Source organism: Oncorhynchus kisutch, linkage group LG16 (assembly GCF_002021735.2).
Source record: "Oncorhynchus kisutch isolate 150728-3 linkage group LG16, Okis_V2, whole genome shotgun sequence".
Taxonomy (NCBI): Eukaryota; Metazoa; Chordata; class Actinopteri; order Salmoniformes; family Salmonidae; genus Oncorhynchus; species Oncorhynchus kisutch.
Genome location: NC_034189.2, coordinates 34,018,238 through 34,043,652, shown reverse-complemented (window position 1 = coordinate 34,043,652; position 25,415 = coordinate 34,018,238). Strand labels below are relative to the sequence as shown.

The 25,415-nt window shown below is 41.6% G+C and overlaps 1 protein-coding gene across 13 annotated transcripts in view; it reads left to right on the top strand.

The window, feature by feature from the left end:
• The window catches only part of col25a1 (collagen type XXV alpha 1 chain), a 302,148-nt gene that overhangs the window by 214,459 nt on the left and 62,274 nt on the right, over window positions 1-25,415 (top strand). For 12 of the 13 annotated variants that reach the window (XM_031792275.1, XM_031792264.1, XM_031792266.1 and 9 more), the window contains 3 exons: window positions 7,699-7,743; window positions 21,489-21,515; window positions 24,613-24,657. In XM_031792275.1, coding sequence (XP_031648135.1) covers window positions 7,699-7,743; window positions 21,489-21,515; window positions 24,613-24,657 — 117 coding nt within the window. The remainder of the gene's footprint in view (window positions 1-7,698; window positions 7,744-21,488; window positions 21,516-24,612; window positions 24,658-25,415) is intronic. The other variant, XM_031792270.1, reaches the window with a different exon arrangement.

Here is a 25,415-nt window from a genome sequence, read left to right as displayed (position 1 = left end):
AGTTTGTATGAGGGTTAATAGTGCTGCTGAGCCATGATATTCTATGCTAGTCTCAGGCTTACTATAGAGCAGTAGGGCACACACATGATAACCACCAAATCAAATTGTATTTGTCACATACACATGGTTAGCAGATGTTAATGCAAGTGTAGCGAAATGCTTGTGCTTCTAGTTCCGACCATGCAGTAATATCTAACAAGTAATCTAACCTAACAATTTCACAACAACTACCTTATACACACACACAAGTGTAAAGGAATTAATACGAATATGTACATAAAAATATATGAATAAGTGATGGCCGAATGGCATAGGCAAGATGCAGTAGATGGTATAGAGTACAGTATATACATATGAGATGAGTAATGTAGGGTATGAAAACATTATATAAAGTGGCATTGTTTAAAGTGGCTAGAGTGATACATTTATTACTTCAATTTTTCCATTATTAAAGTGGCTAGAGTTGAGTCAGTATGTTGGCAGCAGCCACTCAATGTTAGTAATGGCTGTTTAACAGTCTGATGGCCTTGAGATAGAAGCTGTTTTTCAATCTCTCGGTCCCCGCTTTGATGCAACTGTACTGACCTCACCTTCTGGATGATAGCGGGGTGAACAGGCAGTGGCTCGGGTGTGTAACGGTTTTCTTCTGGTGAAAGAGAAGCGGACCAAAATGCAGCGTGGTGGTTATTCATGTTTAATTTATAATGACACTATACATGCATAAACTAACAAAAACCTAAACAGCCCTATCTGGTGCAAACACAGAGACAGGAACAATCACCCACAAAACCCAACACAAAACAGGCTACCTAAATATGGTTCCCAATCAGAGACAATGACTAACACCTGCCTCTGATTGAGAACCATATCAGGCCAAACATAGAAATAGACAAACCAGACACACAACATAGAATGCCCACCCAGCTCACGTCCTGACCAACACTAAAACAAGGAAAACACATACGAACGATGGTCAGAACGTGACAGGGTGGTTGTTGTCCTTGATGATCTTTTTGGCCTTCCTGTGACATCGGGTGGTGTAGGTGTCCTGGATTGCAGGTAGTTTACACCCGGTGATGCGTTGTGCAGACCTCACTACCCTCTGGAGAGCCTTACGGTTATGAGCGGAGAAGCTGCCATACCAGGTGGTAATACAGCCCGACAGGATGCTCTCGATTGTGCATCTGTAAAAGTTTGTGAGTGCTTTTGGTGACAAGCCGAATTTCTTCAGCCTCCTGAGATTGAAGAGACCATGTAAAGAGTAGGAGATCATTAATCCTCACTTGTAATGTCTACAGAGTCTAAATTGCTGTGTCTAGAAAATAACAAGGAGAACGTGAAACATAACAGAGCGCTGTCTCCTTTTTTTTTTACTTCACATTGACTAAGCTTCTCAGTGTGGCTATTCCCAAATTCCTGTGCCTACTGTCATTCTAATCTCACAAGTCTTGAAATTTCACATGAGATGTTTACCCTGGATGGTATTTTAAGGTAATCAAACCCTCTCAGCCCCGAAGAGGAGCAGAGATATCAAAGGTTGTCTCAGCTTGTTTTTCTCCCATTTTCTCCTTGTCTGTTCGCAGCGCTGTGTCTCGCAAGGACTGGCGCTGGAGGTTTCGTAGCTGGGTATTACCGCCACACCAGCGGTCACAAGTCATGACGGCAGTCAAATTCCAGATGACCATTTAGTCACAGTAATTAGGCTTCTCCAAGCTCTGATGCTGCTGATGGTCATTAGTAGCCTACCAAACTTGTTAAATGCCTGGTACTCAGCACTCTATTGTCCCTCTAATCATTCTGACATCAATGTAAATGTATTCGAAAAGCTAATCAAACACTTCATAAGAGCCCAAGACCAAGATGGCTCCGACAGAGGGGGCCACCTCTCGTCTAGTCCTTAGGAAACTTGTTTTTTTAATGTATACTTTCTTACATTGTTATCCCAGAAAATGTTATGTGTTATAACATATAGCCGGGAAGAACTATTGGATATCAGAGTGGCGGTGACTCACCAGCATCACCAGCATTACGACCAGGAATACGACTTTCTCGAAGCGGATCCTTTGTTCGCACCTCCCAAGGCATTTGAACTGATTCCAGAGGCCAATTCAAAACAACGCCACTGGAGGAGAGGAATTCGGAGTGGTCTTCTAGTCAGACTTCGGAGACACCACCCACTGCTTTCAAGTATATTACTCACTAAACGTTCAGTCTCTAGATAACAAACTTGACGACATCAGAGCAAGGGTTGCTTTCCAGAGAGACATCAGGGATTGTAACATACTGTGTTTCACGGAAACATGGCTCTTTCGGGATAACTGTCGGAATCTGTCCAGCCATCTGGATTCTCAGTGCATCGCACCGGCACGAATAAACATCTCTCCAGGAAGAAGAAAGGCAGGGGTGTATGTTTCACGATTAACGACTCATGGTGTAATTGTAATAACATACAGGAACTCAAGTCCTTTTTGTTCACCTGACCTAGAATACCTCACAATCAAATGCCGACCGTATTATCTCCCAAGAGAACTCTCTTCGGTTATTGTCACAGCTGTGTAAATCCCCCCTCAAGCTGATACCTCGGCGGCCCTCAAGGAACTTCACTGAACTTTGTGCAAACTGGAAACCACATATCCTTAGGATGCATATCCTGGGGATTTTAACAAAGCAAATTATAGAAAAAGGCTACCTTGATTCTATCAGCATATCGACTGCAGCACTAGTGCTGGAAAAACACTGAACCATTGTTACTCTAACTTCCGGTATGCATACAAGGCCCTCCCAAGCCCTCCTTTCGGCAAATCTGACCACAACTCTATTTTGCATGCTAAGGACTATTCAACGCTGGTCTGACCAATCAGAATCCACACTTCAAGATTGTTTTGATCACCGGACTGGGATATGTTCAGGTAGCTTCTGAGAATAATATGAATGCGTACACTGAGACAATTACTGAGTTTAACTAGAGGTGCATAGGAGATGTTGTACCTACTGTGACTATTAAAACCTACCCTAACCAGAAGCCGTGGATAGATGGCAGCATTCGCGCAAAACTGAAAGCACGAGCCGCCGCATTTAACCATGGCAAGGTGATGGGGATTATGGCCGAATACAGACAGAGTAGTTATTTCCTCCGCAAGGCAATCAAACAGGCAAAACATCAGTATTGAGACAAAGTGGAGTTGCAATTCAACGGCTCAGACACAAGATGTATTTGGCAGGGTCTACAGACAATCACGGACTACAAATGGAAAACCAGCCACGTCGTGGACATCGACGTCTTGCTTCCGGACAAGCTAAACAGGTTCTTCGTCCGCTTTCAGGATAACACAATGCCACCGACGCGGCGAGCTACCAAGGACTGTGGGCTCTCCTGCTCCGTGGCCGACATGAGTAAGACATTTAAACGTGTTAACCCTCGCAAGGCTGCCGGCCCAGACAGCATCCCTAACCGCGTTCTCAGAGCATGTGCAGACCAGCTGGCTGATTTGTTTACGGACATATTCCATCTCTCCCTATCCCAGTCTGCCGTCCCCACATGCTTCAAGATGGCCACCATTTTTCTGTACCCAAGAATGCAAAGGTAACTGAACTAAATGACTCACTTCTGTCATCATGAAGTGCTTTGAGAGACTATTCAAGGATCATATCACCACCACCTTACATGTCACCCTAGACCCACTTCAATGTGCTTACCGCCCCAATATGTCCACAGACAATGCAATCACCATCACACTGCACACTGCCCTATCCCATCTGGACAAGAGGAATACCTATGTAAGAGTGCTGTTCATTGACTATAGCTCAGCATTCAACATCATTAGTACCCTCCAAGCTAATCATTAAGCTCAAGGCCCTGGGTCTGAACCCCACCCTGTGCAATTGGATCCTGGACTTCCTGACAGGCTGCCCCCAGGTGGTGAAGGTAGGAAACAAATCTCCACTTCGCTGATCCTCAACACTGGGGCCCCGCATGGGTGCATACTCAGCCTCCTCCTGTACTCCCTGTTCATCCATTGACGGTGTGGCTAAGCACGCCTCCAACTCACTCATCAAGTTTACAGACAGTAGTAGGCTTGATTACCAACAACGACGAGACAGCCTAACAGGGAGGAGGTGAGTGGTCTGTGAGTGTGGTGTCAGGAAAATAACCTCTCACTCAACGTCAACAAAACAAAGTAGATGGTCATGGACTTCAGGAAACAGCAGAGGGAGCACCCCCTATCCACATCGATGGGACAGAAGTGGAGAAGGTGGAAAGTTTTAAGTTCCTCGGCGTACATATCTCTGACAAATTGAAATGGTCCGCCTCTTAAACCTCAGGAGGCTGAAGAAATGTGGCTTGTCACCTAAAACCCTCACAAACTTTTACAGATGCACAATTTAGAGCATCCTGTCAGGCTGTATCACCACCTGGTAGGGCACCTAGAGGTCGACTGATTATGACTTTTCAACACCGATACCGCTACCGATCATTAGAGGACCAAAAAAAAGCCGATACCGATTAATCGGCCGATTTTTTATATATATATTTGTAATAATTAAAATTACAACAATACTGAATGAACAATGAACACTTTTATTTTAACTTAATATAATACATACATAAAATCCATTTAGTCTCAAATAAATAATGAAACATGTTCAATTTGGTTTAAATAATGCAAAAACAGTGTTGAAGAAAGTAAAAGTGCAATATGTGTCATGTAAAAAGCTAATGTTTATGTTCCTTGCTCAGAACATGAGAACATATGAAAGCAGGTGGTTCCTTTTATTAACATGAGTCTTCAATATTCCCAGTTAATACGTTTTAGGTTGGAGTTATTATAGGAATTATGACATGTCAACTATTTATCTCTGTACCATTTGTGTTTCATATACCTTTGACTATTGGATGTTCTTATAGGCACTTTAGTATTGCCAGCCTAATCTCAGAAGTTCATAGGCTTGAAGTCATTAACAGTGCTGTGCTTCAAGCATTGCTAAGAGCTGCTGGCAAACACAGTAAAGTGCTGTTTGAATGAATTCTTACAAGCCTGCTGTTGCCTACCACCGCACAGTCAGACTGCTCTATCAAATATCAAATCATAGACTTAATTATAATAAACACACAGAAATATGAGCCTGGTCATTAATATGGTCAAATCCGTAAACTATCATTTCGAAAACAAAACGTTTAATTCTTTCAGTGAAATACGGAACCTTTCCTTATTTTATCTAACGGTTGGCAACCCTAAGTCTAAGTATTGCTTCTACATTGCACAACCTTCAATGTTATGTCATAATTATGTAAAATTCTGGCAAATTAATTACGGTCTTTGTTAGGAAGAAATGGTCTTCACACAGTTCGCAACGAGCCATGCGGCCAAAACTTACCCTGACTTTGCTTGCACTGAACGCAAGAGAATTGACACAATTTCCCTCGTTAATATTGCCTGCTAACATGCATTTCTTTTAACAAAATATTCAGGTAAAAAAATACACTTCTGTGTATTTATTTTAAGGATGGCATTGATGTTTATGGTTAGGATCGTTTGTGCTTTTTTCACAAATGTGCTTTTGTTAAATCATCACCCGTTTGGCGAAGTTGAAGTAGGCTGGGATTCGATGATAAATTAACAGGCACCACGTTTATTATATGCAACACAGGGCAAGCTAGTTAACCTAGTAATATCATCAACCATGTGTAGTTAATTAGTGATTATGTGAAGATTGATTGTTTTTTATAAGATAAGTTTAATGTTAGCTAGCAACTTACCTTGGCTCCTGGCAGCCACAAGGTCCTTTTGATGCTGCACTCGCATAACAGGTGGTCAGCCTGCCACGCAGTCTGCTCGTGGATTGCAATGTAATCGGCCATAATCAGCGTCCAAAAAGGCTGATTACCGATTGTTATGAAAACTTTAAATTGGCCCTGGTTTATCGGTCGACCTCTAACGGCAAACTTGCACCACCCACATCCGCAGGTTTCTCCAGAGGGTGGTGCGCTCTGTCCAACACATCACTGGGGGCAAACTACCTGCCCTCATCAAGGACAACAACCACTGCTTGTTCACCCCGCTATCATCCAGAAGGCAAAGTCAGTACAGGTGCATCAAAGCTTGGACCGAGAGACTGAAAAACAGCTTCTTTCTCAGGCCATCAGACTGTTAAATAGCCATCACTAGCACAGAGAGGCTGCTGCCAACATACAGACTTGAAATCATTGGCCAGTTTAATAAATTGAACACTAGTCACTTTATTAATTTCACTTTCATAGTGTTTACATATCTTGCGTTACTCATCTCATATGTACAGTGGGGCAAAAAAGTATTTAGTCAGCCACCAATTATGCAAGTTCTCCCACTTAAAAAGATGAGAGAGGCCTGTAATTTTCATCATAGGTACACTTCAACTATGACAGACGAAATGAGAAAAAAAATCCAGAAAATCACATTGTAGATTTTTTATGAATTTATTTGGAATATTTGTTTCTCACACAGAATAGAATAGGTCATTTTTTGTACTATGGGGATGGTAGATTGGCTAGTGCTTTTGCTGTTCGTTAGGCCTACTCATCTTGTTGGCAGATGAAATGTAAAAGGATAGTTCTTCCAATATCTTCAATATGCGCCTCGGAATTGGATAAGGACACTCGCAGTTGCACATCCGGGAGATATTATATTCAGACCAAGGGCACAATGGCCACTGGCCGCAAAATACATGGATTTTTTAGGGGGCATTACAGGCACACAAAGGGGAGGCATTATCAAGTGCTTGTCAAATTGTGAATGAGAGACTGATGAAGTGTGTACAGCCTGCGCAAAACGCAAAGCAGAGTTCATGCAACTTTCATGCAACTTTTTTTCAAGTGATCAATAGAGTCGCATTTTTAAAGAGCTGTAAATTAAACATATAGGAGTACCTGTTTCTTTGTTGACCGCGCAACAAAGAATAGCCACAGGTGTGCACTCCCTCACTCCCTCCAATTGTATTCTACATACTATAAAATAACATAAAATAATGCCATGGAATTCTAAGCAAATCTTGTCTGCTAAATGAACTAGTGTTGCCTACAACCATATGGCATAGCCAGATCAGGGCCTATCATAAGGACAACTCAGAGTATGCTATTATGTTCTTCTGAAATAGACAAAAATTGATGTCATGTTTCCCTTAGACCTGTCTAAAATAAATAAGGGATTTATTGTGATAGGCTAGCCTATATTACATGGATTTATTTTACTTTTTAAAATGTAGATGTTCCAAAGGTCTGCATCAGTGGCTTGTATGCTTTGTGTGGAAGCCAGGAGATGCTAAATGTGTTTGTTAATTAACGGTCAATTACTGGGAGACGGGTAGTTATTTGCTTGACAATCACCGGATGACAAAATGTCATGACCACCACAGCCCTAGTCATGCTTTAGGCATTTGCCAAATAGATTTGAAGGTGAGCCACAGAAAGTCGGAGTTGAGCACAAGGGGTTTTAGTGGCAGCCATAGAACTGTCAAATAATCAGTCAACACTGAGAAGTTGTCACTCTGCATATGACACCTTTCATTAAATCATGATTACAACTAGTCTTAACAGGGAAAAACACAAAGACATATACTTAAGACAGCACATCATAGTCACCTTCCTGAAGACACATGCAAGCATACTATATGTTATATAAAAAATGGAATGTCTTAGAAGTGTTTGTTTTGTGTTTTTTTCAGGGTTCCCTCGGGCCTCCTGGCATCCCAGGTGTTGATGGGCTGAAGGTAAGATCATTGCTATAGAGGAAGACCTGATAGATGTGACACATAAGTAGATGACATATTTCAATAGTTTTATTTGCAGATTACCTAACCTCATCCCCAGGCTGATGCATAGAGCCTGGTAACAGTGTAAGACTGTTTGGAACTTAGGGGGCGTAGATTTACTGAGTGACATGCTAATGAATTCAAATTCTGAGTGAATCACACGACTATGAGGCATTCCAACAACTTTGTCAATATGGCTTGACCATGGTAATTGACCACCCAATGTACCCTAGGAGTTTAGCTTCTTCAACTTGCTCAATGGTCACACCCTTTATACACAACTCCAGCTGAGGTTTAGGTCAGAGCCAAGAATGGGATGTTTGCTCAACAAAGACTATCCTGAAGCTGTGCGCCAGAAGAGGAAACAAATTATCCCAGTCATGAAAGCTGCCAGAGTGCATCAGGACATTGCTTATGTCCGCTATGACAGGCTCATGGTCCACCCTCCCTCCCAAAAGCCTGGAAGGGATGAGAGAGCCATGCCTGTGGGTTCGTAGTGTCAGCCCCGCAGGACATGCACACTTACACACACACACACTTGATGGACTGCGCTCTCTTTTTTTCTCTCAGCTGATTGGTTGACATACTGTAAATTGAGAAATGTTGTGACTAAACTTAACAAAAAGAAGAAGAAATTACATTACCAAACCAAGATAAATTACATAAAACACAATGAAAATAATTATATAATAATGATAAGCCACCAGGTATAGACAACCTTGATGGGAAACTATTAAGAATGGTACCCATATTTTCTATATCTTTAACCAAAGCCTGGAATGTGTGTGTCCACAAGCGTGGAAGGAAGCTAAAGTAATTCCACTGCCTAAAAATAGTAAAGCACCCTTTGCTGGCTCTAATAGCCACTCAACCAGTTTGCAGCCTGTTCTTAGTACACTGATGGATAGAATTCTGTTTGACCAAATGCAAAGAGTCAACAAATCTGCCTCAAAATGTATCACAACAGAACATTATTAGGTAGGAGTTAAGTGATTTTAATCAAATTCCATCATCATTATGACAATATTCCATCATCGTTATGTCAATTACTTGACATAATGATTATAGATAATTGTACGATTTATGAGTTTAGTTAGCATTGCATGAGAAGTCTTAAAACTTCTTAAGGTATAGGGGGCAGCATTTTCACTTTTGGATAAATAGCGAGCCCAATTTCAACTTCCTGCTACTCATGCCAAGAATATAAGATATGCATATTAGTAGTAGATTTGGATAGAAAACACTCTGAAGTTTCTAAAACAGTTTGAATCATGTCTGTGAGTATAACAGAACTTGTAGCAGGCAAAACCCCGAGGACTAATCATTTAGAATTATTTTGTTTGAGGTCTCTGTCTTTTCAATGAGTTTTCATTGGGGAACTATATTCATAAGGAACGTATTTGCAGTTCCTACCGCTTCCACTGGATGTCACCAGTCTTTGGAAAATGGTTGAGGTTATTCCTTTGTGAAATGAAGAATTACGGCCATCTTGGAACTGGGTAACACTGTTGAGACTTGCGCAAAACTTGAAAAGTAGCATTGGGTTGTTGTCTTCCTGTATTGAACACAGATCAACCCGTCTTCAATTTGATCTATTTTTTTTTTTTTTGGAACAGTATTTTTATTGGAATTTCACAATTTTCACCCATATTAAGAGATACAACAGAGACAAAGCGCACAGAGCAAAAACAAGAAAAACAGCACCCACTTACACATATCTACGTGCATATATATACACATACATACATACATACATACATATATCCATGCATATACACACACACATACGCATACATACACGCACGCACACACACACAGACACACCCATACATACGTACACCATTTTCCTCTTCCCGCTCGGCGCTTCTCTCACCCCATCACCATCATTGCGTCTCTCAATACATACATTTTAAACAAACTTACAAGCAGAAATTAAACAAAAAAGCTCAGTTTAAACCAAGAGGTTAGGTTCCACACATGGAACGTACAGTGTAGTTCTGAAATACATAGATCCCTGCCATTCTAAGAGAATCCTTGCAGCATAATAGCTGATACCTCAGGTTCTAGGTAATTTAGATAAGGTTCCCATACTTTGTAGAGCTGGTCTGTTTTAGAATGCAATGTACATGTCAGATATTCCAGAGGCACCCATTCAAATAGTATCTTATGCCAATCTTTAATAGAAGGAACCTTATCACTAATCCACTGTAAAAGGATGTTTTTCCTCGCTGCGAAGGTAAGGATGTTGTAAAGCCTCCTTTTACCGACAGAAGTAACATGCCTACTAGGGAGACCTAACAGTAAAGAAACTGGGTCCAATTCTAGATCAACCCCTAGGATCTTTTCAATTTCTTGCAGAACACCAGACCAGTATCTTTGTATTTTGGTACATGACCATAAACAATGTGTTAGGGTGCCTGTATCAGTTTTGCATTTAAGACACTGAGGGGAAGAGGAAGTGGGGCTAAAAGCATGTCTGCGATTTGGGGATATATGCAATCTGTGTATTATTCTTAATTGGATTGCTCTAGTACGATTACATATAGACATTGTTTTTGCATATCTCCAAATGTCCTCTCACATCTCTTCGTCAATAGTAACAGACAATTCTTTCTCCCACACTTGTTTCACCCTCTGTGGGTTGACAGCAGAAAAGGACCTTAAAGTATCATAAAACAGACATTTTCCTTTGTGGGAAAAAAAGCAGACACATCAGGGTTATCAATTAAGGTGGTGCTCTTCAGAATATAATGTCTTACTTGTAGGAAGCGGAAAAAGTCCTGCTTTGGGAGTCGATATTTCTCGACCATCTGCTCAAATGACAACAAAATCTTATCAGCAAATAAGTCATTTAGCCTGTGTACGCCCTTATTAAGCCATAAATTAAAGCCAGCATCCAGTAATCCTGGACTGAAATCTGGGTTGTTAAGAATTGGGGTAAGAGCAGGGGTTAGTTTGGACCTTCCCAGGAAGCGTTGAACTGACCTCCATACTTTGAGTGTGTTAAGTGTAACGGGATTATTGCAGTGATCTTCTACAGACTTGAAACTTCTGAAAAATAAAAGATCCTGTAAGGGGTATTTTGAAAGAGAAGTCTCAATGTCTAACCAAATAGAAGAGTCATCATTTGTGATCCAGCCAGAAATATAACAAAGGTGGGCACACCATTGATAGAACCTGATATTGGGCAGGTCCAAGCCGCCCTTAGAACTTGGCAGCTGCAATATTGCCATCTTAAGTCTTGGCTTGCGTTTACTCCATATAAAGGAACTTAGCCATCCATTTACATCCTTTATTACCTTATTGGAGAGTAATACGGGGATAATTTGGATTGGGTAAAGTAGTCTAGGTAAAATGTTCATTTTCAAGAGGGATATTCTACCCAACCAAGAAATCGGGAGAGCGTTCCAGCGCTACCGAGACCCGGCCATCTCATTTTCTTTTCAGCGTCCTGTGTTAGGAGAGAGTCGTTGATCTAATGACTGATATTTCCTTTAATAGGGCAGGAGTGGGCGTTTTAATGTAGTCCTTCTCTTTAGTTCCTAATTCACCCTCTAACATTTTTTGCTTTTCCCGCTTTTTCCGTCTCTTAGTAGCTGTGTATGACATAATCAGACCCCTGGCATACGCTTTACAGGTCTCCCAAAGGAGCGAGGGGTTATCTGTTGATTGAGAGTTAATAGAGAAAAATGCTTTAAACTCTGTAATAAAATATGATGTGAATGTATGGTCTTTAAGAATGGTTGTGTTCAACCTCCAATGTCTTGACCGATTGAATGCCCCGTTGAGTTTTATGTCCAGGATCACCTCAGCATGATCAGATATGACTATGCTTCCTATCCTAGCGGATAAAACAGACTGCAAAGACGTCCTGGGCATAAAAAAAAAAATCTATTCTAGTCTGACATCCATGAGGTGCAGAGAAAAAAGTGAACTCTCTGTTGGAGGGATGAAAAGCTCTCCAGACATCCGCATACCCCAGATCATCACAAATAGCTTTAAGTGACTTAGCTTGAGGAGAGAGTGAAGCTATACCGCTGGGAAACTGGGGGGGGGGGGGTTCAACAAGCAGTTAAAATCTCCTCCAACCACTGCAGTGTCCGAGTTTAATTCTGAAAAGTCTAGAAATGCCTTAGTGAGGAAATCAGGGGGGTGAGCAGGGGGGAAGTAAATATTCATTTTGGAAATGTTCTGCCCTTGTAAAGTACCATTAATTATAACAAAGCGACCAAATTTATCTTTCACACAATTCAAGACCTTAAGTGGTAAGTTATTTTTCACCAGAATTGCTACACCTCTACTTCTGGATGTAAATGATGAGAAAAACACTTGACCAAACCCCCGTTGTTGTAATTTCAGGTGCTCCTTATCATCCAAATGAGTTTCTTGCAACAGGGCAATATCAATATTTTCTTTTTTCAAAAAAGACAGTACTTTCTTCCTTTTAATGGGGTTATGGCTCCCTTTAATGTTCCACGTACATACACGCAGTCTGTTATCTGCCATTGTATCTTGACCATTCAATATCCAGACTGGATCCTACTGTAAAAGTGGGGTGGTACTTTTTTCCATGTGTTGAACTCCATGTGTTGAACCTCTATCTCACTGAGCATAAACAAAAAATATGAACCCTGAACTCGAACTATACTAAACCCAAAAATTAAACATGTAAAGATCCAAAAGGGGGTTTTCCCACTAGCTAACATGCAGGGGATTTCAACTCTCCAATGTAGACTCTTAAGTCCGCATTGCCGCTCAATAGCCTCATCCTTTATATGTATGGAAAAGAAAATCAATAGAAGAAGATTGAGGCTCTTCCACCTAAAACCAAGCCTGGACACCAATATGGATTCACACATATCTCAGCCTGAGCTATAGTGGCTATTACTTTAGCAAGAAAAATAATAAAGATACGGAGCCGGAGTACGTGAGGACTCACACCACTGTTTCATGATCAGATTCAACCAAAAATAAACAAAGTTATTCAATGCTGTGGAGGTGCAGCTTAATTAAAGTTATTTACCCGAGAGAGTCAATAAACGCAGCAGCCTCTTCAGGTGTGTAGAGCTTTTTAGGTGATCCGTTGACCATAATCTTCAATGTGGCCGGGTACAACAGTGCGTAGTCCATCTTCATTCTCCTGAGTCGAGCCTTCGCCTCATCAAACGCTTTGCGTCTTCGTACAACCGCTGTGGAATAATCATTGAAGAATGAGACCTTTGGACCTTTATGTTGACTACCATCAGAGCCGATGTTTCTAGCCGCATCCATGATGCGCTGCTTGTCGGTGAAGTTGTGGAACTTTATAACCACCGGCCATGGGCGCTGATTGGGACCGGGTATCGGTGCTTGAGAGCGATGGGCTCTGTCCAGCTTCACACGACCAGCCTTAGTGTCCATTTGTAGGTAGCCAGGGATCCATTCCTCAAAGAATTTTACTGAACGTGTCCCTTCTGAATTTTCCTGGAGTCCCACAACACGAATAATGCATCTGCGTCCTCGATTATCCAAGTCGTCAGTGTGCTCCGCAATTTCGTGCACCTGTTTCTCAAGTGCTTTTATCTTAGCGTCCATAGATGTAGTGAAGTTTCCACTGCAGCAATTCTTCCTTCCGCCTCAACAACACGTTTCACAACCCTCTGTATTTCAGCTGAATGGCCTGCTATTGCTTCCAAGACCGTTCTTATCTTAGCATCGATCACTTTAGTAATGTTATCAGTCATCTTTTGAATCATCAGGTCCATTGTGCCTGGATCCGCAATGGTGTTAGCTTCGCTAACGTTAGCTAGCTCCTCATGCACATCCACAGGTGTGGTGGTTTTGGTCGACTTCTTAGTAGTTCTATTTTTTGCGAAATAGTCGTCAAGACTCATTATATGGTAACTTATTTAGCCAATTCTACCACTTTTTCAAGCTAGGAGATTAATGTAAGAATATAAATTTACGAATGCCATGAGAGCTCGCTGAAACACTGTGTTCTCTCTACGGCGCCATTTCCCCCCCCCCATGTGATCGATTATTAACGTTTAAAAATACCTAAACTTGTATTACAAAAGTAGTTTGAAATGTTTTGGCAAAGTTTACAGGTAACTTTTGAGATATTTTGTAGTGACGCTGCACAAATTGGAAGCTGTTTTTTTCTGGATCAAACGCGCCAAATAAATGGACATTTTGGATATATATGGACGGAATTAATCGAACAAAAGAAACAATTGTGATGTTTATGGGACATATTGGAGTGCCAACAAAAGAAGCTCGTCAAAGGTAGGGCATGATTTATATTTTAATTCTACGTTTTGGGTAGCACCTGCAGAGATGAAATATGCTACTCTCTTTGTTTACTGTAGTGCTATCATCAGATAATAGCTTCTTATGCTTTCGCCGAAAAGCCTTTTTAAAATCTGACACGTTGGGTGGATTCACAACGAGTGTAGCTTTAAATTAGTATCCTACATGTGTGATTTAATGAAAGTTAGATTTTTATATCATTTTATTTGAATTTGCCACACTGCATTTTCCCTGGCTTTTGGAAAAGTGGGACGCGAGCGTCCCCTATCCTAGAGAGGTTAAACACTATGTAACTATTTACTCAATGTTTGGTTTGAACATGGCGAAACCTGAAGATGTTTGGAACAGTGCATCACTCCTATTCATGTTAACACTGCTTGGACTTCCAAATAAGCATGGTTTATTAAACATTTTAACCAGAGATTGCCTCACCTTGTAGACTTACCTTAAGTCATTCAACTCCATGCAGCTTCCAAGTGATTTTAGGACAAATAGTTGCTTGTCTGAAGGGTTAATGTTGTTATGGGGCTAAAATATAAATGGGCTAATTGTTTCTGGTAACAGATGGAGTCAGCGTTGTTTCTCAATAAGACGATCTGCCTCAAGAGGTCAATGGTTGCCTGTATGGATTTATTTTAGAACACCTCAGATAATATCAATCGAATCTAAGTGACTTCTATCCAATCAACAGAGGTGCATCATACAGTACAGTACTGTACATAAAGTGCCACCCTGTGAAAAACCATGGCCCGTAGATACAGTACCAGTCAAAAGTTTGGACACACAGACTCAGTCAAGGATTTGTATTTATTTGTACTATTTCTACATTGTAGAATAATAGTGAAGACATCAAAACAACATATATGGAATCATGTAACCAAAAAAGGGTTTTATTGTACATTTGAGATTCTTCAAAGTAGCCACCCTTTGCCTTGACAGCTTTGCATTCTCTCAATCAGTGAGGAATGCTTTTCCAACAGTTTTGAAGGAGCTCCCACATATGCTGAGCACTTGTTGGTGGCCTTTCCTTCACTCTGCAGTCCAACTCATCCCAAACCATCTCAATTGGGTTGAGGTTGGATGATTGTGGAGGCTAGGTCATCTGATGCAGCACTCCATCACTCTCCTTGGTCAAATAGCCCTTACACAGCCTGGAGGTGTGTTGGGTCATTGTCCTGTTGAAAAACAAATTATAGTCCCACTAAGCGCTCACCAGATGGGATGGCGTATCGCTGCAGAATGCTGTAGTAGCCATGCTGGTTAAGTGTGCCTTGAATTCTAAATAAATCACAGAGAGTGTCACCTTCATGCTTCACGGTGTGAACCACCCATGCGAAGATCATCTGTTCACCTACTCTGCGTCTCATAAAGATACGGTGTTTGGAACCAAAGATATCCCATTTGGACTCATCAGACCAAAGGACAGATTTCCACAGGTCTATTGACCTGTGGAAATCTGTCCATTGCTCGTGTTTCTTGTCCCAAGCAAAACTCTTATTATTATTTGTTTCCTATTAGTAGGGGTTTCTTTGCAGAAATTCGACCATGAAGGCCTGATTCACGCAGTCTCCTACTGTCTATTACTTGAACGATGTGAAGCATTTATTTGGGCTGCAATTTCTGAGGCTGGTAACTCTAATGATTTTATCCTCTGCAGCATTGGTAACTCTGGGTCTTCCTTTCCCGTGGCGGTCCTTATGAGAGCCAGCACTTGATGGTTTTTGCGACTGCAATTGAAGACAAGTGTTTGAAATTTTCCAGAATGACTGACCTTCATGTCTTAAAGTAATGATGGACTGTCGTTTCTCTTTGTTTATTTTAGCTGTTCTTGACATAATACGGACTTGATCTTTTACCTAATAGGGCTTTCTTCTGTATACCACCACTACCTTGTCACAACAACTGATTGGCTCAAATGCAATTAAGAAGCAAAATAAATTCCACAGATTAACTTTTAACAAGGCACAACTGTTAATTGAGGTACATTTCAGGTGACTACCTCAAGAATTTGGTTGAAAGAATGCCAAGAATGTGCAAAGCTGTCATCAAAGCAAAGGTTGGCTACTTTGAATAATCTCAAATATTAAATATATTTTGATTTGTTTAACACTTTTTTGGTTACTACGTGATTCCATGTGTTATTTCATAGTCTTTCCTTTTTAGATTTTATTTTTTTTAAGTTATTTTTTAAGAATATTACTGTAAGTATGTCTGTCAGAGTTATGTACAGTGGGGCAAAAAAGTATTTAGTCTCCCACTTAAATTTTCATCATAGGTACACTTCAACTATGACAGACAAAATGAGAAAACATTTTTTTTATGAATTTATTTGCAAATTATGGTGGAAAATAAGTATTTGGTCAATAACAAAGTTTATCTTAATACTTTGTTATATACCTTTTGTTGGCAATGACAGAGGTCAAAGGTTTTATGTAAGTCTTCACAAGGTTGTCACACACTGTTGCTGGTATTTTGGCCCATTCCTCCATGCAGTGATGTTTTGGGGCTGTTGCTGGGCAACACGGACTTTCAACTCCCTCCAAAGATTTTCTATGGGGTTGAGATCTGGAAACTGGCTAGGCCACTCCAGGACCTTCAAATGCTTCTTAGAAAGCCACTCCTTTGTTGCCCGGGCGGTGTGTTTGGGATCATTGTCATGCTGAAAGACCCAGCCACGTTTCATCTTCAATGCCCTTGCTGATGGAAGGAGGTTTTCACTCAAAATATCCCACGATACATGGCCCCATTCATTCTTTCCTTTACACGGATCAGTTGTTCTGGTCCCTTTGCAGAAAAACAGCCCCAAAGCATGATGTTTCCACCCCCATGCTTCACAGTAGGTATGGTGTTCTTTGGATGCAACTCAGCATTCTTTGTCCTCCAAACACGACGAGTTGAGTTTTTACCAAAAAGTTATATTTTGGTTTCATCTGACCATATGACATTCTCCCAATCTTCTTCTGGATCATCCAAATGCTCTCTAGCAAACTTCAGACGGGCCTGACATGTACTGGCTTAAGCAGGGGGACACGTCTGGCACTGCAGGATTTGAGTCCCTGGCTGCGTAGTGTGTTACTGATGGTAGGCTTTGTTACTTTGGTCCCAGCTCTCTGCAGGTCATTCACTAGGTCCCCCTGTGTGGTTCTGGGATTTTTGCTCACCGTTCTTGTGATCATTTTGACCCCACGGGGTGAGATCTTGCGTGGAACCCCAGATCGAGGGAGATTATCACTGGTCTTGTATGTCTTCCATTTCCTAATAATTGCTCCCACAGTTGATTTCTTCAAACCAAGCTGCTTACCTATTGCAGATTCAGTCTTCCCAGCCTGGTGCAGGTCTACAATTTTGTTTCTGGTGTCCTTTGACAGCTCTTTGGTCTTGGCCATAGTGGAGTTTGGAGTGTGACTGTTTGAGGTTGTGGACAGGTGTCTTTTATACTGATAACAAGTTCAAACAGGTGCCATTAATACAGGTAACGAGTGGAGGACAGAGGAGCCTCTTAAAGAAGAAGTTACAGGTCTGTGAGAGCCAGAAATCTTGCTTGTTTGTAGGTGACCAAATACTTATTTTCCACCATAATTTGCAAATAATTCTTTTTTATAATAATTTTGCACGCCCAATTTTTCCGTTTTTGATTTGTTAAAAAAAGTTTGAAATATCCAATAAATGTCGTTCCACTTCATGATTGTGTCCCACTTGTTGTTGATTCTTCACAAAAAAATACAGTTTTATATCTTTATGTTTGAAGCCTGAAATGTGGCAAAAGGTCGCAAAGTTCAAGGGGGCCGAATACTTTCGCAAGGCACTGTACATCACAGACATGTCACCAGAGGTTCTCGTCACAATCCCCAAGTCCAGAAGAGAGTATGGGAGCCGCACAGTACTACATAGAGCCATGATTACATGGAACTCTACTCCACATCAGGTAACTGATGCAAGCAGTAGAATCACATTTAAAAAGCCGGTAGATGGAACAATGGGAACTGTGAAGACACACACTAGGTCAACACACGCATATGCACACAAGTGTTAGCACACGCAATCTACACACATTGAAATATTGTTATATGGTGGTATTATACATTTTGTATTGTAGATATGTAGTGGTGTAATAATGTTATATGATGTAATGTTTTATCTTATGTTTGATATGTAATGTAAGTGCCTTAATGTGTTTGGACCCAAGGAAGAAGCAGCAGCTAACGGTGTTCCCTAAAAATAAACTCAGCAAAAAAAGAAACGTCCCCTTTTCAGGACCCTGTGACCTCTCTGGTCAGATCGTCCATTATTTTGTTTGTTAAATCCACCATTATTTGGACAAATCTCTTGAAACTATTTTCCTGTTGCTGTAACAACTGCTTGTAGACATATTTTTGTTGATTTAAAAGATCATGCCCAGTGTTGGAGAAACAGTGTCCTCTCCATTAGCTTTGGTAGCAGCATAGGCTAACACTAGTACTCCATACAGTTCCAGCCAGGACAGGTCGCAGGGTATATGGAAAACAGCAACAAACAGAAGAGATTTACATAGCCACAAGCCCGAGACAAGCCCGCGGTCCCAGTCTCAAAGGTTACAGACTTGCAGACTGTGTTCAAGCTGTCAAGGAAGCTATGCTAGCAGACCAAGCAGCTTCAAACTTGTTGTCAGATAGTAGAGGTCCCAGCAACTGAGGCCAACCACGTCGCGGTGATCTTGGATGCTCCAAACAATTTAATGGAGCTCTACATTTTGGTCAATAGGTCTTCATCTGAGTTCTCTTTCATGGAGAAACCTACAGGTGATGAAGTTTTCCTTTTTTATGAATCCTGTTTGGAACCATGAGTGCATATACCTATAGTAAATAATTAAATAAGAGCTAAAAGTTGTCATAACAATCAACCATGTCACCAGGGTCAGGCCGGTTGGCGGCTCTGGCGGATCCTGGCCGACTGGCGGCCCTGGCGGATCCTGGCCGACTGGCGGATCCTGGCGGCTCCTGGCGGCCCTGGCCGACTGGCGGCTCTGGCGGATCCTGGATTTCTGGCGGACCCTGGCGGCTCAGGCGGCTCCTTGCAGATTGGCGGGAGACTCTAGCGGCTCTGGGCGGGCGGGAGACTCTAGCGGCTCTGGGCGGGCGGGAGACTCTAGCGGCTCTGGGCGGGCGGGAGACTCTAGCGGCTCTGGGCGGGCGGGAGACTCTAGCGGCTCTGGGCGGGCGGGAGACTCTAGCGGCTCTGGGCGGGCGGGAGACTCTAGCGGCTCTGGGCGGGCGAGGTGCACTGTAGGCCTGGTACGTGGTGCCGGCACTGGTGGTACTGGGCCGAGGACACGCACCTCAGGGCGAGTGCGGGGAGGAGAAACTCCTTGCAGACTGGCGGCTCTGGCGGCTCCTTGCAGATTGGCGGCTCATGACAGACGGGAGACTCTAGCGGCGCTGGACAGGCGGGAGACTCTAGCGGCGCTGGACAGGCGGGAGACTGTCTAGCTCTACCCAAGTTGTATAGTCCAGATTCTGCTCCCATGTCCAGAAATCCTGACATCGCTGCCTCTCCTGCCCATTACCACGCTGCTTGGTCCTGTTGTGGTGGGTGGTTCTGTAACGGATTTCTTCCGTCGAAGGAGAGGGGACCATGCATCATGGTTAGAATTCATGGTTTTAAATAAGAGAAACTAAACATGAACACAATTACAAAACAACAAATGTGGCAAAACCCGAAAAAGTCCTATCTGGTGCAGAAAACACAAAGACAGGAAACAACCACCCACAAACCCCAACACAAAACAAGCTACCTAAATATGGTTCCCAATCAGAGACAATGACTAACACCTGCCTCTGATTGAGAACCATATCAGGCCATACATAGAAATGGACAAACTAGACACACAACATATAATGCCCACCCAGCTCACGTCCTGACCAACACTAAAACAAGGAAAACACAAAAGAACTATGGTCTGAATGTGACATCTTGTAAAGATGAGGTTAAGTCAAATTAAATCAAATCAAATGTATTTATATAGCTCTTCTTATATCAGCTGATACCACAAAGTGCTGTACAGAAACCCAGCCTAAAACCCCAAACAGCAAGCAACGCAGGTGTAGAAGCACGGTGGCTAGGAAAAACTCCGTATAAAGGCCAAAACCTAGGAAGAAACCTAGAGTGGTACCAGGCTATGAGGGGTGGCCAGTCCTCTTCTGGCTGTGCCGGGTGGAGATTATAACAGAACATGGCCAAGATGTTCAAATGTTCATAAATGACCAACATGGTCAAATAATAATAATCACAGGAGTAAAATGTCAATTGGCTTTTCATAGCCGATCATTGAGAGCATCTCTACCGCTCCTGCTGTCTCTAGAGAGTTGAAAACACCAGGTCTGGGACAGGTAGCACGTCCAGTGAACAGGTCAGGGTTCCATAACCGCAGGCAGAACAGTTGAAACTGGAGCAGCAGCATGGCCAGGTGGACTGGGGACAGCAAGGAGTCATCATGCAAGGTAGTCCTGAGGCATGGTCCTAGGGCTCAGGTCCTCTGAGAGAGAGAAAGAAAAAGGGAATTAGAGAGAGCATACTTAAATTCACACAGGACACCGGATAAGACAAGAGAAATACTCCAGATATAACAGACTGACCCTAGCCCCCCGACACAAACTACAGCAGCATAAATGCTGGAGACAGGAGGAGTCAGGAGACACTGTGGCCCCATCCGATGATACCCCCAGACAGGGCCAAACAGGCAGGATATAACCCCACCCACTTTGCCAAAGCACAGGCCCCACACCACTAGAGGGTTATCTTCAAACACCAACTTACAAGTGTACTGCCTGCCTTGTGAGTGGGAGGAGACTGGGAAAGGTCAAACGAGGCAAGGAGGGAAAAGAAAGTGTTGGAAATAAATTAATCGAAGGCAGATGTCGGGAGGTTGAAGTCGCCAAGTATGAAGAGCCATCCTCAGGAAATGAGTTTATCAAGGTTAAGCTCATTGAGGAACTCTAAGGGGACCTTTTGGGTGATAGATGACAACATTCTTAAACTTGAGTGACATTATGAAATTCAAATGAGGAGATGGACAGGTGAGTGAGGGAGAAAAGAGAAAATGGCCACTTAGGAGAAATTAGTACCCCTGTGCCAGCACCTCAAGAGGGTATCTAAGGCAGAGGAGGCTGGTGGGAGGAGCTATATGAGGACAGGCTCATAGCAATGGCTGGAATGTTATTAATGGGATGGAGTCAAACATGTGGTTTGCATGTTTGTATTTGATACAATTCCATTCCAGCCATTACAACGAGCCCGTCCTCCCACCAGCCTACTCTGATCTAAGGAGGGACCAGAATTTAACCCCAGATACGATCTGGGACTGGCTGCCATAATTTTCCTTAACTCAACATTCCCACATCCTTTGTGTGTTTAACACCATCTGCATTCTTTTCCAATAGGGTGAAATGGGAGAGCGAGGTGAAAAGGTAAAGACTTGATTTTAATTGTCAAACTTCATGTTCAACCCACCCCTCTATGCCAAATTATATTTAGTTTCTTGGGGATATAAAATCTATTATGTAATAATGTTATATGATCTTGTGTCAACAGTTTTGTTATATTGGTCTCAAGGGTTTTTAATCGTGCATGGATGTCAATTGGAGATCTGCACCGGCCGAAACTCTTCCGTTTGTCATTCTACCTGGTAGTTAATTGCACTTCCTGGTGTCCCAGGTCTGAATTAGTCCATGATTAGAAGGAGAGAATGAAAACCAGAAGTGAATACCTAGGATGGAAACCTGGAACCAGGATTGGCCAGCCCTGGTTTAGAGTAACAGTGAACTAAACCATCCTTTGTAGTTTAGCGTAACAGTTACCTTGATTTTCCTACTTTACACTGTAGCATTATATAAGTCATGAACAGGCGTAATAAATTAGTTTTAAACTGCTCCATTCAATTGGAAGGCAGGTAGCATAGTAAACAAAAGGTTGTTGGTTTGAATAGCAGAGCAGATTAGGTTAAGAATCTGGCAATGTACCCTTGAACAAGGCACCTAACCCTAATTGCTCTTGTAAGTCACTCTGGATAAGAATGTCTACTAAATGACTAAAACATGTTTTAAAATTTGTAGTGTTGTCATTTGTAATTGACCGCCTCGATTCAGTCTTATGTAAAAAAAAAAATATATATATATATATATATATGAAATTGTGTTTTTTACATTGGTTAAAAGTAGAGACAGAGCTAGAAAATTGTGTATCATGCACTGCAGTTGAGGAACAATGGGAAAGTCATTCTGCTTGAAAGTTGATAAACACTTTTGAGAAAATGGCCATTGAATGTTTTGGTTCACCTACTGGAGAGCTCGTCTTTGTCTACACCCATTCATCATCATTTAGCTTTAGCCCCACCCATCTCTTTTAGGATTCACATGTGAGGCCATGTGCTAAACAGAGTGAGTAGCTAAGCAAAGATTTCAAGACTAAAAGTGGTAAAGGTAATAGACTACAATAAGGAAAAAAATGTATCTAGTCCTTGGCCTACATCATAATCTGACTTTGGGGCAGGTTATGTTATTCTTCACATTTTTTGTCTCTGGTAAACACACACTATATCAAATTAAAATCTACATTTATTTGTCACATGCACAGGATACAGGATACAGAATATGTAAACGGTACGGTGAAATGCTTGCATAGTAGCAATGTCAAAAACAGAAAGTGTTCACATTTCTTTAAATACAATTTTACAATTATTAGACGATTCTTACCTGACACACTTAACCACCCCCAGCCACATCTAGATAAGCGGATTGGTCACTGTTGTCTAGACATGTACACATGTTCATGAAATACAGGAGAGGGCCGTAATCACCACCAGACACACCTGGCTAACTTGATGGGTCATGTAATCATCTGGCTAAGTGGAGTCTTTTGTTTAGACAAAAGCTAGCTAAACAATGTACCGGGCATAATCCCAACTCATACTACTACCAATACAAATATTGTCATAGCTGTATTATTAATCTGCAGGTAGCTAAATAGCTAACCAACTAGGTTCAATGTTAGCAAGCTAACATTAGGCTGTAACTATTAAGGCAAATTGATTTTTGATTGAAATAATATTACTACACAGATTATACATGTGATGTTAGCCAGCAAGCTAATGTTTGCTAGCTAGCTAACAGTACATTTTAACTTGCACTTTGACACAATAAAAAATTTATAATATCTGAAAATTTAAATAGACTCTTATCCATATATATGGATGAATGGCAGACTGGAACCATTTAACTCCATTTTGTTTGTAGCTACATCTTGTTTGCTAGTGTTGTGTCTAGTCACTCCGGTTCACACTGACCGTAGCTTGTGCAGAAAGTAGCCCATCACTTTTTCAAACTGATCTGTTGATAGCGCCTGCTAAATTCAGGGCATCAATGTTGAGAAAAGTTACAAAACTTTTGTAGTTCTCGACGGCTAACGTTATATCTTTCAAAAACGGCACATACTGAGTAGCTCACGTTATAGACAGAAGCATGCTACATGGCAGACCATTCCAAACTCATCTCCTGGCATGTCCAGCCCATCCATTATCTAGGCCAATCATGGCTAGTGGGAAGGTTCCTGACTTTTTCTGTGACTAGACTCGTAATTGTATTTGTATTTACAGATGGAATACAAGTTCTCATTAAATCACATGAAATTTCACATTTTCCACAAAGCATTTCTGCCAAAAAAAACAAAAAAAAGAATTATGTTAACGTTCAAATGCTTCTCCTGACGTGCAACATATGTCTAGTTTCCTGAAACAAGTCACATTTTATAGAAAGGTTCCATTGAATCACTTTATATCTAAACTCAAGACAAAATTGTGATGTTAGAACCAAACCGTTTTCAGACGGCATGTCACAAATCCCTCGAAGTTTCCGAACATCAGCAGAGTCAATTATGTTGAGTCATAGGACCAAGCTTGTTGCAAGGTCTTGGTGGAACCTAATCAGCCAAGATTTGGAGGCTATGCAGTGGTGATGCTGGGCAAACAAAAGTCCCAGCTCCCTTCCAGTCTAATGATTTGATTTGCTATCATTGGCTGGGTGCGAGAAGGAGGTGAAAACTCTCAACCCGTCCCCTGGGCCAGGGAGGTAGGTGGGGATGTGGTTACTCGTCAGCTCATTGGCACCATCACCCCAATCACAGAGAAGGCCTTATTTACAGTAGCATGCCCAAAGGGACGTGGCCCCTTCTCACTACCTCTCAGCGAAGTGGTACCCTTAGGTCAGGGGCAATCTGTTCAATGCTCTTGAATTTGTCAACAGTTATGATGTTTCTCATGCTAGTCGAGACTATGGATGAGACTACAGAAACCAAGATGTGAAATCAGCACCAAGGCTCAGTGTGTTACTGAGCCTTGCCTGTTGTCAACTGCCATTTGTTAACAGCTAGTATGTACTAGAACATGTGTTCTAGTCTGAATAGCCACAATTATTCTATTTCATTTTCAATGTTCTTATCTGTTTGTAAATTATGAATAAGCCATTTCAAGATACTTGGTATATAATTGCTTGTCTGCTGTTTTGCACACAGGGTGACATGGGAGAAGATGGGCAAAAAGGTGAAGTCGGGGAGAAGGTATGTAAATTCAACTTAACCTTCCTTCCTTCCTTTGTGTTTACTTCTGAAACTTGATAGAGAGAGCCTGGCTCTAGAAAGGAGCAACAGCTTAATGTGAGCCATTTGTGAAACAGTGGAAATGAGCTGAAGTAGCTAGTGAAAGCAGAAGCCAAGAAAATAAGGCAGGCATCGTTAACACTTAACACTCTTTCTTTGCGTGTAAGTGGTCCTTATTGTTGCACTTCGGTTATTCTACATTTCCTGGTTGGATGCTTTTTGAGTTAATATGGGACCATTTAACATTAAGACAGCTCATCTAGTTATACTCCATTCCAACAATAAAGGGGCAGGTCTTTGTAGGACGCTTTGTGTCAAACCAGCCCACTGGTTTTCCCATGCCTTTCAAAAACAAGGCATATTTTTCACTCAAACCGTTCGTTTCACACAGTAATCATGATTTTCCTAATTTTTGTATTTGTCCCAGATTAGTTTACAGTTGAACAATTGGGAACATGGTAATACTTTAGAATAGTGTTCAGTAATAAACCATTGATAAGGCATTTAGAAACATTTTGCTCACTATTTATTAATGTAAGTTACTTAGTAAAGTATTGTTGCAGTCTGTAATTTTAGGGATATTTATACTTTAAATGTTTTGAGGGACCAGTGTAATTCCTAACGAAAATATGGACATTACAGCAGTACTTATAGGTCTCAAAATAAAAAAAATGGTATTCAAAAACAGTCACATTGTAGTAGTGTGTGTGGAATGCAGT